The sequence below is a fragment of the Adiantum capillus-veneris genome, chromosome 3, assembly GCF_014529385.1.
Source record: "Adiantum capillus-veneris isolate H3 chromosome 3, ASM1452938v2, whole genome shotgun sequence".
In the NCBI taxonomy this organism is placed as follows: domain Eukaryota; kingdom Viridiplantae; phylum Streptophyta; class Polypodiopsida; order Polypodiales; family Pteridaceae; genus Adiantum; species Adiantum capillus-veneris.
The window spans coordinates 152091799-152113464 of NC_140933.1; the positions used below are offsets into that span (position 1 = coordinate 152091799).

Consider the following 21666-nt stretch of genomic DNA (forward strand, 5'->3'; position numbering starts at 1 on the left):
CCCACCTCCCTTGCCTGATGTTGGTCCCTGCAAGCTACCAAACACATTTGACCACACTCATAGTGGTGCTGCCTCAAGTTCATCGCCCTTGCAACTATATTGCAAAAGTGTTTTTCTGCAACCCACCAGCCATGACACCTAGTTGTTTCATCTTCATTGGTCGTGAGCAATGTCCACACGGCATGGGGGGGCTCAACATTTGCAAAAACTCCAATCATTTAGCTATGATTAGCAAGCAGCTATTAAACCACTAGCCTCCAGGTTGATTGTGCTACGTTGCCATGAACAACACGGAGGTATGAAAGGCTGCAAACATGCAGAATACATGATGAGCTCAGAAACTTACTGTTGAGATATAGTATTTTTTCTCTAATCATTTATAGATCTGAACCACTAGAAGCTTTTAAATCCGTGTTATCCTCTCAAGGGATGCAAGACACTCGTTACCACAACTGGCTTTTCAAAGCACTCATGAAAAGATGCTAGACCAAATTCTGAAGGATTTTCTATGTACCCAACTCAAAGTCACGATTGGTTTGAGCTTGAAAAAAAATAAATTGATAACTTAAGGGAAATCTCTTTATGTGTCTTTTCATACAAATTAAGGGAAAGCAATCAGCCCAAACAGAGCCAACAAACAAATTATTAGTAGATATCAACTCACAACCAAAACTCATCATCATTTTGCATTGAAGGAAAAATTCACCCCACCACATAGTCCTTCCTTTGGCAGGCCAACAAAAGAGATTCCACAGTACCTAGTGATTCTACAGTACCCAGTGATGCGTACAGCAACCCAATTGACTCTAACTGGATTTAACATCCAATTAAGAAGACAAAAAATTGTGCTGTTATAAAAGAGGGAGTAGAAGTTTGGATAAAAACACAAATTTTGTCGGCAAATTGAGCATACCAACGTATTGTTTTCTTCGTTCACATCAAGATACTCCACAAGTCCCTCCCTCAAAAAATCGTCAAATGTTCGAAAACCATCCTGAATAGCAATGATAATCCTTTGTCAAGCAATGGCAAAAAAAGAGTTGACACAAAAAAAAATCTCTTTATTAAACATCAGGGATATTTAACACCGCAAAACATAATCTACAAAACAAAGAATGCGCTTTGAACATGGTGTAAAAATTACTCGTAATGCTAGTCATGCAACCAGGTTTGCCCAGATTGGATCAAAACATACTGAAATCCCAAAGTGACTATTCACTTTTTGGTCATTTATAGACTTGTGATCTTCTAATTTGAAGCGCTTCTTCACACTCATCTTTCCTTTCAGGTGTTCAACGTGGTTCTACTTGGTTCCATGTTCCGCATCTGACTTCGGCCTTTCTTTTGTTGGCCCATACATTGTAAGGCTGCTTGAAAAACCATCAGAATGCCCAAATGGTGCCGATTCTGAGGCCAAATACAAGACTGATGACAAAGCACACCCAAAAGCAACATATGAAAGACTGTAGACCTCTAGCCACATGGGAAAACTGGAAAACTGAACAGCTAGGGGATAAAATCTCTCCTAAAGAGGAGCAGAATGTGCCCTCACAAGCTAAGGAAGAGAAACAATGACAGCTGCCTCTGGAAGATAGGCACTCCCACCAAAAGCTCACTCTGCAACTGCATATCAAAGACCAAGACCACCACAACACCACCAGAGGTGATATGGAGTGAGAAATGGGCTGCCAAAGCAGCTGCTCAATGTCCACAGAAGCCCTCCTACTGGTACAATCTGAAACCATAGGGCAGAGGAAATACAGAAGGGAACAGTCCATGACGAAGATGCTATAGAAGAAATAACTGGCATCGCCAAGAGCTCTATTGAGGGAAGCCATGAGGAAAAGCTAACAAGAGCACTAAAAGTGGAGCATTACCGGCTGCCTCTAAACTGAGAGAGAGAGAGAGAGAGAGAGAGAGAGAGAGAGAGAGAGATAGAGAGAGAGAGAGAGAGAAATGAAATGAAATGTTATATTAACGTCTTCAAAATGCCAAAGTGACCTATGAAACCAGAAAGTTACAATGTGGTGGATCTGATACAAAGTCTGAGTAACAAGATGACAAAATGACAAAATAAAATACTATGGAATCCTAAACTGCTAGGTGTGAACTAAGCAGCTAGCTGGGATAGCTAGATCACAAGAGATCCAGCATCGGTCGCTGACGGATCTCATCAATCTCCTGCATGGTCAGTAGTCTGACCGGGCGTCGTGCGTGTCGGGCCAAAATGATCCGAATCCTCTGATGCAGCCTCCGTCGATGCTGTGTAGTCCTCCGCAATCGTGGACGCCTGGATCTCCCCAACTCGGTCGCTCGGTCGACCAGTGTGCCTCTGGTGTGAGGCGACGAGCTCTGCTGTGGTAGTAGCTCCTCCGGGTGTCCAGTGGCAGCTCTAAAGAAGTCTGAGATCTGTCTCTGAGACTGGCTACCCTCTCCTCTCATCAAGCTCTCTCTGTGTCTGCGCAGCTCCAGCAAAAACAGGCCCAGGCATCTTTGATCCTTGTACCGCATGACTCTGGAGAGTGGTCCAAAGCCCTCTCTGAACAAGCAATGGAAGCAGCCTCGTACCTGTAGCAGGCTACAATGTCACTTCACAGGACATATAGTTGGACAGTGGGTTACACTGGGACTGGTTCACACTGGACGGACCCTCTGGACGGACGTCTGGTCTGGGAGTGACACGTGGTTGGGTACCTATCGATGACCGACAGTGGCCTAGTGGACCTCGTGGCCAGGTCACCACATGGCTGACATTTATGAGCCGTTGGTGGCTCTTTACGGTGGTACATATGAGTAGTCTTTTGGGGCAGTTCTATTATCTTGTACGTAGTCGTCTAGAGCGAGTCTTACACAGAGCACTGCTTCACCATCCCCGCACATCTGAGCCTCGACACCCCATTTGTACTTGTGAGTCCTGGGCTGGAGCTGAGTGTGCTGCCACGCCAGCGTCTATACATGGTTCTTTGAGCTAGTCGAGTCCACATGTTCTAGTCCACTGTTGTGTCTCTGTTGTTATCCATTGTTCCTATGTTTCATTCTGTTTGAGAGAGTTTCCATTTGTTTGAGTGAGATTGTCACGCACATTGCACTGAGGGGCACCCACACTGTTGAGAGCACGACACATTATCCGCGCTACAGGTGCTCTCATTTAGGCGATCACGGTGGGACCTCAACTGAAGTCTCACACTGTTGAGTATCTGGTTTCTTGGCTTCGCCTATGCAGCCTGTTGGTCTGGTCCAGTTTCACCCTTGACAGCTTAATCTAGCGGGTCTAGTCTCTCGCCTTGTTGGTCTGGTCCTCTCTCGCCTTGGTCCACCCAGTACTCGTCCTGGTCTAGTCCTTCTCGTCCCTGGTCTAGTCCTTCCTCGTCCTGGTCCAGCCACGTGGTCTAGCCAGGTGGTCTAGTCACTCGCCCTGGTCTAGTAGTCTTGGTCCTACTCTCCAACAGGGGTTAGCACCAGCATCCAACATGGTTTCCCACTACAACCATCCCAACTACATGCCACCTTTGCTCAATACCCCTGTTGTCCAAGGTATGTCAAGTACTTTCCCGACTCAAAGTTTTTATAATGCTAATGCCACCTCAACCCCCCAGAGCTTCTACACTTCAGCCTCCAATTCCATGCAGCAACCACCTCGTCCCCCGTTTCGTCCTTCCAATCGGCCCTTACTCTGCTACAGATACGGAGAATATGGGCATTATCAGAGCAAGTATCCTTTACCTGAGGGGTCCCCTCCTTGTCGTCATTGCCCTTATTCAAAAGATCACTACAGTAAGGATTGTCCCACGCAAAGGGCATCCACGTCTTCAAGCTCGACTCAAAACCAACAAGAATTCACCTTCCCGAAGATAAACTTGATTACTGTGAACACAGTGCCTCAACCATCACCTGCTACTCATGTGATTAAGCCACTGCAAGAGGAGGAGCCTACTGGTGTCCTTACTCGGGCACAAAGAGCAGCTCTTGGTCTCAGTTTGCCCACAGGTCCACCTCGCCAGTCCTCACTTCCTCGGGCAAGAAGCAAAAGGAGAGGAGTGCTTTGTGTTCAAAATGTCTATGATTGGTCCTGCATCTGGATTGGATCTGATTAATTGAATGCAATGAAGTGGACCTAAAGATCTTCGACACGCTTGGATGAAGTTTGATCACACTCACCGAGTGGCGGATTGGGTCACCATGGCATGCCATATTTACGATCCAAGGTTTGTTCTCTTAGAAACATATTTTTGAAGCTTGGCATATCTTAAGAAAAAACCAACAACATGTTTACTAATGTGCATGTCTTATGTTGTAGCATGCAAGGTAGGTCTGCTCACTATTACAACTTGTGAGATGAAAGAGGAAGACATGGAAGCACAAATTCTTTTATGGCAGTGCATAAATGAAGTTATGGAGGGTCATGGATGTGAGAGAGTAGATTTTCATGGATTCATGGCGAACGAAGCTCAAGACAACTGGAATGTAGTTCACACCGTGTAGTAAAGGAAATTTTCTAAATCATCGAGAGTGATATTGCCTTTTTCATTGGAAACAAAGAATGGTGGAACACACCACAAAGTACATTGTCCTTTATCTCAACAAACTCAAAAAAACATGTGCAAAAAGTGGCATTTAGCACCCTCTAAAGAGGTAGCTCCAGCAGAGTCTGGTCTCCTTCGACAATGGTGGTGAAATGGAAATTGCATGGATAAAAACATCCCTTCAATGGACTCTTGGTTGAGTTGGGGGGAGGTGTTGTTGGAATTAGGGTTGCAGAGAAACGCACACAGCTTGGAGAAGACAAAGGAATCTCAAGCACACAATAGAGAGTGTGTTACTTAGTTTGCAATGGAAAGATAGATAGCCCTAGAGTGATGGGCGTATATAGAATGCTCGGGGGGAAAACCTCCTAAAGAGGGAAAAAATGCCCCGGCGGTCCTAGTATGCTCACACACATCACTACCACATGTATATGGTAACAAATCCCCCCTGGAGTGATGCGGTGAACGGGAGCTGGCACATGAGTAAAGGGAAGTGCCATGCCCTAAGGACATGATCAGTCCACAAAGGGGAGTAAACCCAAAGCTTTGCGGAAAGCTTCAAGCTTCTCACAAGACAATGCCTTTGAGAAAAGATCTGCAAGGTTTTCCTGTGTTGGCACATAAGCCAAGTTGATCTCTCCTGCTCAGAGCCTCTCCCTGACATAGTGGTAATGCACCTCAATGTGATTTGTGCGAGCATGAAAAACTGGGCTCCTCGCAACTAACAATGTGCTCTGACTGTCAGTGTAGATAGTGTTGGCAGTGTCCTGTCCAACACCCAAATCAGCCATAAGGCGTCTGAGCCATACACAGTCAACCGTAACTATGAAGACTGCCATGTACTCAGTCTCACAACTCAAAGTGGCCACAGTAGGTTGCTTCTTGCTCAACCATGATATACATGAACTGCCAAGCATGAAACAAAAACCACTTGTGGACACTCGCGTGTCAAAACAACCAGCCCTTGGGATAAAACAAGCCACGATGTAAAGTGCCATTAAGGTAGTGGAAAATCCTCTTGACAGCCTGCCACTGCTTAGACCTTGGGCTATGCATAAATCTTCTGACCTGTTATCTGACATCGATGGAGCCTTCTTGGAAGCAGTGGCTGACTTGGAACATATTAAGGCCCCAAAGGGAGCCCAGTTCGAAGGTGCCAAGCCCACAGCAGAAGCCATCTTGAAAAATACTTTTCAGCAGGTGTCACTATACGATATGCTAAGGCTCGACCCCACACTTAGAAGTGACACCCTGTCAGTCATTCAGTCTCTGTACCCAGGGGCTGGGCCTAGTGGCGGGCACCTCCCTGTACAGCCCTCAAAGTCTTATTTGATTTTTTATCCATCTGCTCCCCTCACCGATTATAAAAGTCCTCGCCTCACTGTATCTATTCTTGGGCACCAGCTATCCGGCGTCATCGTTGATGGTGGATCTGGAATCAATTTGATGCCCGAATTCACTATGATGGCCTTAGGTCTAAAGCCTACCCGACCTGCTCCTTTCACTGTTACATTGGTCGATCAGAGAACAGTCTACCCAGTGGGCATCGTCGACAAGGTGCCTCTGAAGGTACAAGATTTCACTTTCAACTTGGATTTTGTGGTAGTTAATCTTCCCCAGGTAGAGGGAGGTTATCCCTTGCTGATTGGTAGGCCATGGTTGCGACATACGAAAGCACTTCACGACTAGGGAAACGACGCCATGTGGATACATAATTCTGGCTCCTCGATGCAACCCATTCTCTTAGAAGGTGGTATGGATCCCGTGGTGCAGCAAGTTTCTTTGCCTCTACTTTCTCGTTGTCTGATGCCAAGAGCTTGATGGAAATCAAGCAATTTGACGGTACAGGTTTTGACCTATGGTGGCAGGACAGGATGCACGGGATTTTGTTCCTCAAGGATTGTGAGGACGCCCTTTTGGCTGTAAAGCCTGAGGATATGCCGGATGAGGATTGGGCCAAGCTCAACAAGAGGGAAAAGGCCTACATCAAAATGGTTGTGACCGATGACATTCTGGTGGACATAAAGGGCTTGGACAGTGCACATGCAATTTGGCATAAGTTGAAGGCCACTTATGAGAATGCCACCCCTGTGAATCAGGTGCATTTGATGCGCAAACTGGTGAACATGATGCTTGACGCAGCCAAGTCGGCTTCTGAGCACTTAAGTGCTTTCACCAGTGTTATGAGTCAGCTACAGGATAGTGGGCTTCAACCTTTTGATGACAAGTTGAAAGCCATATTTTTGTTGATGACTTTGTCAGACTCTTGGGAAACGCTTGTGGTTTCTTCGAGTAATAGCCCCAACCTCACATATGATGGAGTGCCAGGCTCCATCTTAAATGAGGAAATTAGACGCAAGTCTAGTGGTGGGGAAGGTGACAGTTCTGCTTACAATGCGAGAGGCAGAAGTCAAAAGCAAAATACATGTACCAAGACTCAAAACAGAAGCAAAAGCAAGTCTAGGGATAAGGATGTGACTTGTTATCAGTGTGGCAGAAAAGGCCATAAGAAGCCAGATTGCAGGTATTTCGAGAAAGAGCAGGAAAGAAAGAAGGAATCACAGGAGAAGAAGAAGACAGAGGATAAGAAAGGGGAAAAATCAGCAGGTACCTCCTCCAAGGATTCGGAGACTGTCAATGTATCCTTTAGTGTGGTTATCACAGAGTTATCCGACAGTGAAGAGATCTTGGTTGCAGCTTCATGCCCCTCATATTTTGTTGTAGCAAATGCAAAAGACATGCTTATCTCACGTAGAGATGTCATTGATGCATTGCTAAGTGCAAATGATGGCCTTACACACTCTTGGATAGTAGACTCGGGTGCCTCATTTCATGTGACTCCATCTGTGGAGTGTTTTGCTTCTTATCATACAGGCAAGTATGGCAAGGTTTACCGTGGGGATAACCATGCTTGTGACATTGAAGGAATGGACACTGTGCGCTTGGCATTAAACAATGGCCAAGAGTTTATGCTTAAAGATGCCAGGTATGTACTAGGCGTCAAGAAGAGTCTATTGTCTGTTGGCCATATGGATACACAGGGTTATACAACCATTTTTGCTGGGGGTTCATGGAAGTTGCTTAAGGGATCAATGCTCATTGTCAAGGGATGCAAGAGTGGTACATTGTACTATTTACATGGCAGCTTTGCCTGGCAAGTTTCTTGCATGGGGCTGAAGTTGCTTCTCATTTGGAGTTGTGGCACAAAAGACTTGGCCATATGAGCCAGAAGGGACTTGATGTGCTCTCCTCTTTGAAGAGAGTTGATGTAAAGTTAGATTTCTATAATGATTGTTTGTATGGTAAACAAAAGAAGTCTTCTTACTATTCTGGTGTCTCGTGCAAAGCTAATGCTCTTGATTTAATTCACTCCGATGTATGTACAATGCCTGTTAAGTCTTTTGGTGGTGCATTATACTTTGTTACATTCATTGATGATTGCACTAGGAAAAGCTGGGCATATTTGTTAAAGAATAAGAGTGAGACATTTAATGCATTTAAGAGGTTTCATGCTTTTGTGACCACGCACAAGGGTAGTAAGCTTAAATGTCTGAGATCTAACAATGGGGGGGAGTACACGTCTGCTGAATTTCAGCGTTATTGCGAAGAATATGGGGTTAAAAGGGAGTTGACAGCCCCCTATAATCCATCTTCCAATGGTGTGGCTGAGAGGTATAACTGTACTTTATGTGAGAGAGTGCGTTGCATGTTGTCCACGGCTAATCTCCCTCATGGGTTTTGGGGAGAGGCTTTGAAAACTGCAGTTCATGTATGTAATCGCTCTCCTAACAGTACGCTGAAAAATGACATTCCAGAGGAGGTTTAGTCTGGCAAACCTGCCTCTTATAATCATTTGAGAGTGTTAGGCTGCGAGGCTTTTGTCCATGTTCGTAATGACTTGAGAACAAAGCTAGATGCCAAGTCCATCCAAGGACTCTTCCTAGGTTATGGGGAAAAGGGTGAAATGGGCTACAAGCTATGGTTGCCTCAGTTTAAGAGGGTAGTACACAGCCGAGATGTAGTGTTCAATGAGGCTAAATTGCTGAAAAATGCTACATCTTCTGAAATTGACAAGAAATCGATCAAATCTCAACCTCTCTTGCCACCTATTGATGTTGAAAAAGAGCCTCAGGATGCATTACCGCAAGCTGAAATTGATAATCGCCGGTTAACCTTGAGCCAGAAGAGGTAGGACATGATTTAGATGCTCCAAATGAGGATGGACAGCCACCTGTCATGGCTGAAAATGATTTTCAGCAGCATTAGCATGTTGAAAATGAGTTGCTTCCTGATGTAGAACTTGTGCCTGAGAATGTAGATCATTGAGTACGCAGGTCTACTCGTGTCAGAAGGTTGATACAGCACTTTGAGCCCTCTTTGCATCATGTTATGTTGACAGATGAGGGAGAGCCTCTTACGTATACAGAGGCAAAGACATATGAGTCAAGCAGTAAGTGGAAGCTTGCAATGCAAGGGGAAACGAAATCCTTGTATGCAAATGATACTTGGGATCCTGTGCCATTGCCTAAAGGGAGAAAGGCTCTTCCTAACAAATGGGTATACAAGATTAAGATTGTGGATGAAAAACCCAAGTACAAGGCAAGATTGGTTGCAAAAGGATATGCACATAAAGAAGGAATTGATTTTCAAGAAATCTTTTCTCCCGTTGTAAAGCTTACAACTTTACGTGTCCTTTTTGCTCTCGTTGCGGTGCTTGATTTGGAATTGAATCAAATGGATGTAAAGACAGCGTTTTTGCACAGTGACATTGAAGAGGACATATACATGAAACAACCTGAAGGTTTTGTAGTTTCTACACGTGAGGAACTTGTATGCAAACTGAAAAGGGCTCTGTATGGTTTGAGACAATCATCACGGCAGTGGTATAAGAAGTTTGACACTTTTATGTTGTCTCAAGGCTTTAAACGCAGCCATGCAGATCATTGTTTGTATACGAAAAGGGATGAAGATGGTAGTCCCATCATACTTGTTCTCTATGTTGATGACATGCTGCTTTCCGGGAAACATAAGAGTAGTCTGGATGCTCTGAAACGTAAGCTAAATTCAACATTTGCTATGAAGGATTTCGGTGATGCAGAGCATATTTTGGGCATGCGTATTAAAAGAGATAGAAAGCTGAAATTGTTGTTTTTATCTCAAGAAAGGTACATTGCAAAAGTACTTGATAGGTTTATTATGGCTGATGCTAAGCCTCTTGCAGTACCTTTACCTCCATACACTAACCTTAGCAAAGCAGATTGCCCAAAGGATGAGGTAACATTGAAAGCAATGAAGGGAATCCCTTATGCATCAACTTGTGGTTCTCTTATGTATGCTATGGTTGCCACTCGTCCCGACATTGCTTATGCAGTGGGAGTTGTTAGTCGATACATGTCGAATCCTCGCAAAGCGCATTGGTAAGCTGTCAAATGCATTCTGAGATATTTGAAAGGTACACAATCAAAGTGTATCTGTTATGGCAAAAGTGACTTAAAGTTGCAGGGATATTGTGATGCAGACATGGCAAGTGACATGGATACCAGGAAATCTACCATTGGATATGTATTTGCCATTGCTGGTGGTTCAATCTCTTGGTGTTCTAGGTTACAGAAAATTGTGGCATTGAGTACTACTGAGGCTGAATATATTTCAGCCACAAAGGCTTCAAAAGACGGCATTTGGCTGGGCAGAATTGCAAAAGAACTTGGCATGCCTGCTCATACACCCGTGTTGGGTTGTGATAGCCAGAGTGCTGTCTATTTAGCCAAAAACTTACAAAAGTCTTGATGTTTCAAGATAACCTCTTGCATTGAAAGATCACAATCACTGTAAGTCTGAGAATTTACTTCACCTAACAAGCATTCTAAATAGAACTTTTTGCACGTAACAACAAAGTTATTAGATCACTTATCTACATAAGAGATTACAAAATCACGATGAAATTTCCTAAGAGCATCACGATCAGAAGAAGATAAGCTATTCCTTCCTGAAGAAACTTTCCGAGAGCAAGATGCTAATTTCAAAGAAGCTTTCTTGAGGATTACAGACTTCCAATGGGTAAAAATACCTTGAACTCCTAAAGACTCCTCGAACTTTACTACGAAACTAGAAATTCCTTTTTCTATGGCTTTGAGAAGGCAAGAGTCGTTTGAGGAAGGGAGCCTATATTTAGTACCTCTTGAGAAAAGGTCTTTCAAAGAATCTGAAGGAAGGATAGAATCTTTAAGCCTTGAGGCCCAAGGGAGAGGGAGAGAGAGCCTTGGCTTGAGGGAGAGAAGAGAGCTTGGCTTGAGGCAACATAAAGCTTAAGCCTCGAGGGAGTATGAAGAAAGAGCGTGAGGCTTGGGGCTTATATAGGAGAGGAGAATACCCCCCCCCTCTCTCCCCCCCCCCCCCCCCCTAAAACATTCAAAAGCGCCCAACAACCAGTTTTTTCAAAACTGCAAACGGCCATTTTTTTTCAAATTGCACGTTCCGGCCAGATGTTCCGCCCGTTCCGACCAGGGTTTCGACCAACGTTCCGATTATGCCAAAAAACGGAACGCCGTCTCGCTGCGTTTCCGTTCCGGCCCCTTGGACTGTCTGGGAACGCGTTCCGAGAACAGGAGGGGCCCATTCCACTTGTTCCTTTTACTCTGATTTGAAGTAATTGAAGGTGCTAAGAAGGTTTCTCCATTTCTAAGCACCAAAGATAAAAATTTTGAAGCGGATCAAAACACAAGGGATTTGGACATCGTCTTTGCCAAGGTTCGCGAGGCTCTAGAGAAATCTCAAGCACGGCATAAGAAGGCACCAGATAAACATAGACGCGACTTGCAGTTAAGGAAAATAATTGGGTGCTCTTATGCTTTGAGAAATTCTAGTCTCCCCAAAGCTGCATACACTAGTCAATCTAGTCTCTGCTGCTCTCCTCAAAGAAAACATTGGGCCACTAAATACCACCCCAAGATAAGTGTGCATCTCTAACTCCATTGTCTCCTGACTATAGGTAAAGGCGGGTGCTGACCTCCTAACCCACTGTGGTGTGGTGTTAAACCACTGTGGTGTGGTGTTAAACACCATGATCTTGGTCTTGCCAAGGTTCGCAGACAAGCCACTATCTTGAGAAAAATTGTGCAGGGCATCAAAGTGAGGCTGCATTCCCTCTTGGGGAGTCGGAAATCAACACAATACATCAGCATATAGCAACAATGGAATCCATGTCCCTGCCAGCTGTGCTCCTCTATCACCCTCCCACTGTGTGTTATCTGCAACCTCCATACCAAAAAGAGTAGGGGAGAATAGGAAACCTTGTTTCACCCCAATAGTGGAGTGAACCGACTTAGATATCCCCTCAGGAGTGCGGACCTGCCCACTATTATCATGTATAAATCTATCACCTTGCAAATCAGCTTTGTGGACACCCCTATCTTCTGTAGTCTGCGCATCAATCTGGCTCCGGGAACTATATCTAAAGCTTTGCGAAGATCCAAAAAGCTACAAAAAATCCTCCTCCCATGTGATCTGCTCTCCTCAATAATAGCTATGAGTGTCAATATATGGTCCAGAGCAGAAAAACTCCTTTCGAAACCTGCTTGCCCTGGCGCTCGTACGACCTCTCTCTCTGCCCATCTACTCAATTGCTGCTCAAGAATGGATGCATACAACCTAGCCAATGTGTGTCCAATCCATAGTTACAGGGAATGGCCAGTTTCATGTCTTGGTTCCCCGTTCCCATTCCAATTTCCCGTTCTGAATCCACGTTCCGTGTTATATGAATATCCGAAAAATGGAATGGCATCACGTGCCCATGGCCGTTCCCCATTCCCCGTCCCAATTTCCCGTTCTGGGTAACTATGGTCCAATCATGATAATGCAATAGTTCCCAGGTTCCATAGGATCTCCTGCCTTGCAGATAGGCACAATAGTGGACTCACATATGGCTCGGTTGAACATCATTGCTGAAATATCTGCAAGCATATCTCTGGCATGTATAAAGTACTCTGCCATGAGACCATCACAATCATATGCCCCCCCCCCCCCCCCCCCCCCCCCCCCCCCCCCCCCCCCCCCCCCCCCCCCCCGGTCCTTATATGTCAATAGCTTTCTTTACCATCTTGGCAATAACGAAAGTGCATGGCTCTGGGCATGGCTCTGGAGGATCTAGTAAAAGGTGGCTGCCGTGAGGCTGTGTAGAGAGCTGCTGCATACTCATCCCAAGTCTCAGTGGAGGTAGTGGCTGGGGATGGGGAGTGCTCGTGAAAAATTCTCCATGCCTCATCTAAGTTCTGCACAGAAATAGCTCGCACAGGCCCTGTTCTAGCTCCTCTTCTTCCCTCGCACTAGCTCCTCTTCTGTAAGTAGTGACCCCCAAGAGTACCTCCCTCTGAAGTCCCACTTTTGTCTCTCTACACTCATCATACTAATTGTTTTGGGACATGCTCCTAGACCGTCGTCTATGCTCTCGCTGAGTGTGTAGGCATGCCTTTGTTGCAACGTCTGTCAATATCTGGCCAAGCTCCTCTAGTGGCCGTCTCGGCTCCTTTGTGCACAATCGCCTATAAATCCCATCTGTGTAAACATGGTCAAGTCTCTAGAGTGAATCTGTAGCGAGCAGGTGCTGATACTCGTGCCACTTGAGGTGTGCTGAACTCAGAAGAGAGCAGTGTGAGGAGTGCACAGTCCACTGCTATACCAACAGGCCTAGGGCAGACTTCACAGTCCTCAATAGAAGATATAAAGCTTGGCTGAGTCATGGCATAGTCCACTGCGTTGGCCCCATGTTTATGCGAAAAACAAGTGAGACCATCAGCTGCTAGAAATCTCTATAGGCCATTAAGTATGGCCAGCCATGTGCAGTCTCCATATCTGTCAAGTATCTCCCATCTTTTGTGTGTGCCTCATCTTGGGAACACCTAGCCAGTCCCATGTCAACAACATCTAGCTCGCTCAACATTCCATTTGCAGCATCATAGAATACTGTCGCGGAATGGCCCAACCTGGCATTGGAGTCCCCCAAAAGGATGATATCCCCTTTCCTGGAGAATTCCCATATGTCATCATCTAAAACCGAGAGGGGATTGCCCTCTAGAAGTCACATAGACCGAAATGCCGTAATGCTAGATATTAGAGCGGCAAGGGAAAAAGGGAAGATTACTTTTTATAGAGATGGGAGGGTGGTGATAATGGAATGACTCTCCACATGACGGTGTGAGACCTATGGGACCACATTAAGGATAGTAGCCTAGAATTGTAATGGATCACTTCGTCTTGATGTAGGGGTATTTGAGGACAGCTTTACTGGGAGAGACATTGTCTTCTACTCAGAGACACACAAGGCACCGGAACAGCTTCTACCACATGTGATTGGTTATAGATGGGAGACACGTACTGTGGGAATGCCAGCTACCTTGGCAGCTACAGAGTGCGAGGTCTCTCCAGAAAAGTCCCAATCTCTGAGCCTATCATGGATAGGAGCAGAAGGTACTCCCTCCTCAGGCCGGGGAAGCAGACTGAGATTGGAAGGTCTCCCTCCTCGACAAGAACGTCGGTAGCTGGGTCGAAACCATGGCGCCACTGTCAAAAATGAGCTCGAACTGCTCGGATGGCCGGGGGCTCATCGCAATGACCTTGGACGCTATCTCAGGAGTCTCAAACTCTGTCTGGTAATAGCCACGCCCGAGAAGCTGAACGTCGAGGATCTTGCCCACCTCTGCTAAAAGGCGGGCCTAGAAGAGATCACGCACCTCTCCTCTGCTAGGGCGTGTGCCAATGATCTTGCAGATGACGGAGGTCGCATGGAGGCGCTCCACCTCTGCTCTGAGGCTCGCTTGCTCTGTCGACCGAAGAGCAGGTCGGATCGTGGGCTCTACAGGGTCGGGCGAGGGGGTTTCTTGAGAGTCCCTCTGGGTTGTATGATGGAAAGGGAGCCGAGTGAAGACAACCCTCTGAGAAGCTCCAACGGGTAATGTCAAAGCAACGTCACTGTCGAGGCGAAGCCAAGTGAGCCCTGGCGAGTGTGTCGAGACCGTCCCCGATAGGCTGTAAACAGCCCACCACAATAGAGGCGGGCGGGCGGGCAATGAAGCGAAACGCGGGGCAAGGGGCGGCACTGAGCAGAGTGCGGGCAGGGAGCAGGGGGCAGGTGTAGGGCGGGAGAGCAGCGTGCAGGTGCTGGGCGGGGGGGCAGCACGCTGAGGGCTGGCGGGGGATTAGGCGCAGGGCACAGCACACTGGGGCAGGCAGGATGGCAGCGCACAGGAGGTGGGGCTGGCAGACGCTACGCAAGGCCAGAGAATGCAGTAATGGCGAGGGGGGTGCGGGCAGCAGCAGTGAGCGCGTCAAGAAGGGTGAAATTATGCATCTCCACATTGCTTTTCACTGGTGGTTTCGCAATTTTGTACATCTTTAATTACTACTACACAATATGAGAAAAAAAAAAGGTTACAGGAGGTGGTAAACCTTCAACTCTTTCATGTGATGCTCCTTCACTCTAGAAACTCCATGATCTGCTATAACTAGCGGCCTACACACACGACCGCCATCTGATGCTACATAAACACAGCGCTGTTCACAAAGTTTAATAGGGATTAACATGGAAAAAACAAAATTTTTAATAAAAAACCTCAGTCTAGCATGACGAGTTTAACACACACCTGCTTTGGGTTGGTAAAAATGCTCACAAACTCGCCAATTTTCCCGAGTCTACGGAGAAATCTTAATGTGTTTGCAAACCACTGAAGAAAGAAACAAGGAAAGATCCATGCCTAGCCTTAAAATTTCAAGCTGCCCCAACAACCTTCAGAAAACTTAAATACCATACCATTGGCCGTCGATGTACTCCAAGGATCAGTCCATTGAAAATAACTAGATAAACTTTAAAAGAATTGATTTCATCTCCAGATAGCATGCTCAGCTCTTCAACTCCCAGTGTAGTACACTGTAAAAATAGCCACAATAGCAAGCAGTTTATTATAATTTAGCTTGAGAGAACATATAACATGCTCAGTCCATTCGCTTCGGAGGTAGCACACTGTAAAGATGGCTACAATAGCAAGTAGTTTTAAAGGCTTGAAGGATCATAAAATAGGTTTCAGATACATTCCATGCACAAAGTCTAACAGCCATGTTCTTAACATCCATTGGTGATACATGTCAAGGTGAGTTGTGCAGCAGATAATCTTCAATCCATTCCACCTCTAACACACACTTTCTTGCAAACCTAATACACCATTCCAATATGTATGACATTGGGAGGGAAGGAGATACACACTGTGATAGACTTTAGGGCTTAGAGCAAAGCTTGAGTGTCTTGATCAATCTCTCAGCTTATCTATAGGTTGGGACAAGGTAGACATGGAGATGAAGTCAAGGATGAACACACTCTAGACACAAATATTCTCAAAGCACAGTTAACCAATGTAGTTCCTTTTGTGGACCTTAAAAAGCCTGTTGATATCTTAGCCATAGGAACACAAGCAGTCATTCATAAATATGGACAAGTTTGACAAGATAACAGTCCTCAAGTAAACAAAGTCTCTCAAAGGAACTAAGGTAAGAACAGCCAACGAGCTGACACCACTGCAACTCAAGAATAGACAAATAGAATTGGCGAAAGTTAAAAGTGTTACGGGTGCTGGGAACCACATGATCCATCAAAGATAAGATACAATTGATCATCAACCATGGTGTAGAGACTAATCTCTTGCGAAAATATGTTGAACTGTCTTTCATATGATTATATAAAGTAGATTAGCAAACGTTGTAGTTTAGTGCTATATACCAAAAATGATCTCAAGTATCTACAGAGCCATCTTGTAGCAGCTAATATATTCCATGGGACTCAAAAGCCCCTATGATGTGCCTCAAAAATCATCTGCACCTAGCTCATCAACTCTCTATGCCCTACCCCAAGATAAGATGTAGATCGATGCAGATCTCCTGGAGAGCCATATTGTAAGAAGTATGGGAGGAATTCACTCATCTCCCACAATGAAGACCAAGGGAAGGTACTAAGATGAAGAACGCTTTAACCATAACAGCCTCCCCAAGGCATCACTGATCTGGAACTGATACATACGCAAAAACTATTCATAGTCTATGGCCCCACCAGCATCTGCTCCTAAAAAGTATCATAGACTGTAACCTATGTGTAAGGGAATATCATGCGTGCTCTGTAATCTATACCTGATCATAGGTACTCCCTCTACACCTAGAATTGTCTGGCCCATAGTAGCAGAGTAGTCCATGGAGACGAGTCAACACATAGAGTCCCATACCTGAAGGGAGTCCTCACTTCCTCAGGCGATTTGCATGGTTTGGCTCTACCTTTTGTGAAACAATTTATAGGTCAAGCCTATGATGATGACTCTCTGTTTATGCCCAGGAACAAATAAGGAAGATGTGCAACAAATTATGTATGCTCTCTGCATCAAGATGTGCAACAAATTATGTATGCTCTGCATTTATTTGGCTTGGCAGCTGGATTGCATGTTAATTTTCGTAAATCCAAGTTGCTGCCTCTAAATGAATGTGATTGACATAAGCTTCTATAGCCAGGGGAAGTGGTTCTCCCTCAAGTTATAGTTTGCCACCTCGGATATCCGATTGGTTGGAATGTCTCCACGGCGCAGAAACTAGGTTGGGTGCTACAAAGATTGCACCTAAAGCTTAGTTATTGGAAATTATCACATGGCCATTGCATGTGCGTCTCAGGGTTGTCCAATGCATTATGATGGCGTATGTACAGTTCTATATACCGCTGTTATCTTGGCCTTGGCGGTGTCTTCGATCTCTTATGTCTTGTATTTTGGAGCATTTTTGGCGCACATCCTCCCATAAAAAGGGATTGCGGTTTTTGTCCATGGATAAGTTATGCACACCTAAGTGCTTGGGAGGGATTCATATTTTGGATTTAGGTCGACGTGTGTGGGTCCCGAAAGCTATGCTTTTGTCTGTTTTGGTAGAACAGCAGCAGCCTTGGCCAATCATGGTTTCTCATTTGTGTCATGACATTGTCACGCCGTCTTTTGGTCATTGGCACCCCTCGTATTGGGATGTCGTCTTTGGGCAGCTTGATGGCCATATTCCCGGATGTCCCTTCGCTTCATCTCTTCTTGCGGATTGGAAGGTCGTTACCTCTTTTTTATCCTGGCATGGTCGCCAATCTCCTCAAGGTAACTCACTTCGAATGGAGAGTATTCACTAGAGTAAAGCAGTATCTCCTACGCTACTGCAACGCTCTCCTAGACGAGCATACTTTCTTTCGCAAAAAGGGATTTGCCAGGTTGATCAAGTAGTGGATGACTCGAGACAGGTTCTTTCTTTCTCTGTTGCCGCTCTTCATTATGAGTTGGGACCTCATTATCGACATTTGCGGCAGCAAATTCAACAGTTACTTGTTGTTGTTTCTCCAGTACCTCCATTACTTGGGAACACTCAGGTTTCCGATTAGCATCTTACTCATGTTCGGTTAATTTGCAAATCGACAGGGTCAGTTTATGCTTTACTACAATCTGATGCATGGATTGTGTCTCATGGAAATCATTTATGGTCGCTCTCCAAGTCTTGGTTGTGGTGGCAAAGAACGTTATCTCGCATTTCAAAGAATCGCCTACCACTTGAGGAACGCATTTTCTTATGGCGATGCATGGTGGGTGCTCTGCCAATTGGCTCTTTGTTGCATGCACGACGCATTGCTTCTTCTCGTAATGTCCGATGTCATGGAGCTGATGAGTCTGTTACACACTTGCTTTGGGATTGCTGCTATTGGCGGATTTTCATCAGGAAGATATCCTTTGCTTTGCGCCTTCGCTTCCCATCTAGAATCTTTCACAGACGGTTTTGGATTTTTGGAATCCTTCAACCACCACAGTCTCTGTTTGAGGTCTTCTTCAGTTGGGTCAGATTTTATGTTGGGACCATATGGCATCAACGTAACTCTCAAATGTTTCATGCGCTACAAATTGACCCTTTCCCTTGCTTCGAGTTTTCGCTTGGACAAGCGCTTCGCTATGCTTATAATGTGGGAGACATCACTCTTGAAGCTTATAAGATTTTCTTTGAATGTTTCTAAATTCATAAGTATCATGATACTCCGTCTATTTGTACTTCATCATTGAGGGTTTTCCTCCTTTTGAGGTTTCCCACCTGTAAATTAAATCAAGATTTACAACAAAAAAAAAGTGTGTGTGTGTGTCTCTGTGTGTTGTTGTTTTTAAATCAATACTTATACACAAAAGAACACATAAGTTCAAAAGACAGTTGGCTTTAGACAAAGGACAAGGATTAGCACAAAAACGACTTAGTCTTTGATTCATTCTTGTACATCATAGCGAGAATGAGGTATCATTCTAGTAATTTGTACATAAGATAGTTAAGAGCAATTGATACTAAAGTGACCGAGGCCAAGTATGTCGGTGACGGACAGCAGCAAAGCCAAAAAGAAGCTGGCATTTGCTTTTTAGCAATCAGAAAGCCATTTACCATTCTGATTAAGTATAGAGGTGTGTTTCTTTTAATTCCTTTTAAATTCATTTTAACTTGTGATCATAAGGTCATCACTCCTTACGATTCAAGCGAGACTATAGGTTATAAATAAGGTTAATAGTTATCCCATAAAAAGATTAAGTTCTAATCAAAAGGCCATCACCCCTTCAGAACCAAGTGTCTTCCCCATATTTTTGTCCCATGGAGTTGGTGTATATGAAGTATTAGCAAAGTTACTTCCAGTTTTCAAAGGTCTATGTTTACAAGCTGTATCTTAGTTATGACTTTTCAAAACTGACTAGTGCTAGGTAAGGTGACTTGTGAATTTTGAGTGCGTTACTGACCGTCAAAGTTCACATTTTTAACAAGCAGACATTCAACATCATTACTGTGGGAGATTCCAAAATTACACTAGCTCTACCAAGTTAAAAAAATATCTACTTTTATCAAAACTCAAATTAGAAGCAATCCGGCTATCTGTTTGTATCACAAACACGGATTTGCTTTAGTGTGATATAATTGATCAAAAAAGTCAAGCCGGCAATCAATTTTTGAGTATTTGTACAAACCAAAAAGAATTTGTAACATGAAGTAGCATCTAAGTAGAGTCGGTTAAAGCTTCGGAAATAAAACTATAATGTCTATTTGTATGAGCAGACTAGGTTCTTTTATCTGCAAAGGGCCATAATACCTCATGCTAAGCTTTGAAAAAAGACGCTCCTTTCCTTTTCGTTTTCTTAGGCGTGCCTTCTGCAAACGTAAGAGCACCCAATCTTCTTCCTTTAAATTCAAATCTCGTCAATGTCGATCTACTGCCTTCTTATGTCGTTCTTAAGATTTCGCTAAAGCCTCCCGGACCTTGGCAAAAGTAGTGTCCAAGTCCCTCGTGTACTGATCGGCTTCAAAAATCTTATCTTTAGTGCTAAGGAAGGGTGGAACCTTCGGAGCACCTTCAATGATCTCAAATGGCGCCTTTCCCGTCTAAGAGTGAATCATATTATTGTAGGCAAATTCCACCAAGGCAAATATTTTTCCCATTGAGTCTACTGATCGGAGATGTCGGACTTCAATAAAGCCAGAACAACTGAGTTTGCAATCTCAGATTGCCCATCTGTCTGCGGGTGGAATGATGACGCGAACTGCAACCGTGTGCCAATGTTCTCCCAAATAGCCCTCCAAAACAAACTCGTGAATCGGGGATCTCTGTCGGAGACTATTGTCTCAGGCATGCCATGTAGTGGGAAAATCTGTGCAATGAACAGTCTCGCTAAATGATCTGGCTTGATTGTTTTCTTCAATGGAATAAAGTGAGCTTGCTTGCTAAATCTGTCGATGACAGTCCAAATGCCATCATGCCTACTCTGTGTCTTCAGGAGATCAAAAATGAAATCCATTGCAATACTTTCATAGGGGCGGGTGGGAATGGGTAAAGCCTGTAATAATCCCTGTGCCTTATGCCCATCAAACTGAGTAAGAGCATGAATCACTGCCAAAAGCTCTTCCTCATAAATTTGCGCTATCAATTCTCGCCTTGAAAACAACCGGCTCTCATAGGCAATCACATGGCCTTCTTGCATTAAGACCGCTCCCAACTACGACCACAAGCATCACAATACACTTCAAATGACTTTTGCAAGTCCAGCGAAGTCAACACTGTTCTAGTAGTCAGTTTTTCTTAAGTGTCTGAAAGGAAGTCACCTCTGTCGCTCCCCACGAGAAAGGGACTCCTTTCTAAGTCAATATGTGCAAAGGGGAAGCTACCTCTGTAAACTTTCGAATGAACCGCCGGTAGTACGAACACAAGCCCAAGAAGCTTCTAACTTTATGAACATTCTACAAATCTGGCCAGTCACATATAGTGTCAATCTTGGCTGGGTCAATCTGTACTCCTGTTGTTGAGACAATGTGTCCCAAAAAGTGTGTCTCTGGCAAGAAAAATTCACTCTTTTTTGCATTGATAACTAATTTGTGATCATGCAATGCCTGAAAGACTTGTAGCAGATGGTATCGATATTCTACTTCATCCTTGGAGAAGACTATAATGTCATCAAAGAAAGTGCCGACAAAAGATCGATACTCACAGAAAATCCTATCCATCATTCGTTTGAAAGTCATTGGAGCATTGGAAAGGCCAAAAAGCATCACCAAAAATTCATACAAACTGAAACTTGTCCGAAAGGCTGTCTTGTTGGCATCTCCCGGAGCGATTCTGATCTGATGATATCCGCTTTTCAAATCAATCTTGCTCAAGAATATCATCGATACTTGGAATCGGAAATCTGTTCTTGATAGTGATTTTTTTGAGAGCTCTATAGTCGATACACATCCTCCAACATCCGTCTTTCTTTAGTACCAACAACATCGGAGAGCGGTAGGGTGAAGTACTCGGCTGGATAAGACCCTTTTCAAGAAGGTCATTCACTTGGTTCATGATCTCTTCATTCTGGGCTCAGCTAACATGGTAAGGTGGCCGGTTTGGTGGTGTGCTTCTAGGACTCAGATCAATAGTGTGATCCTCAAGACCAGATGGGGGCAACTCGCCTGGCACGCCCTCAAAGAAACAATCAGCATGTGTATGGAGAAAATCTTGGCGTTCTTTGTCAAGTTCAGACATATTCGTTCTGTGTTCATCATTTAACTCTTTCAAATATATCGAGTAAACAATAAGACTGGATTT

General features: G+C 44.6%; 1 protein-coding gene across 2 annotated transcripts in view; it reads right to left on the reverse strand.

Annotated features, from left to right (window-relative positions):
* Positions 1-21666, reverse strand: part of NRPC2 (nuclear RNA polymerase C2) — a 259266-nt gene that overhangs the window by 112750 nt on the left and 124850 nt on the right. For both annotated transcript variants that reach the window (XM_086509417.1, XM_086509418.1), the window contains 4 exons: positions 15325-15441; positions 15158-15238; positions 14964-15068; positions 914-994 (listed from right to left, as the gene is read on the reverse strand). In XM_086509417.1, the coding sequence (XP_086365543.1) occupies positions 914-994; positions 14964-15068; positions 15158-15238; positions 15325-15441 (384 nt within the window). The remainder of the gene's footprint in view (positions 1-913; positions 995-14963; positions 15069-15157; positions 15239-15324; positions 15442-21666) is intronic.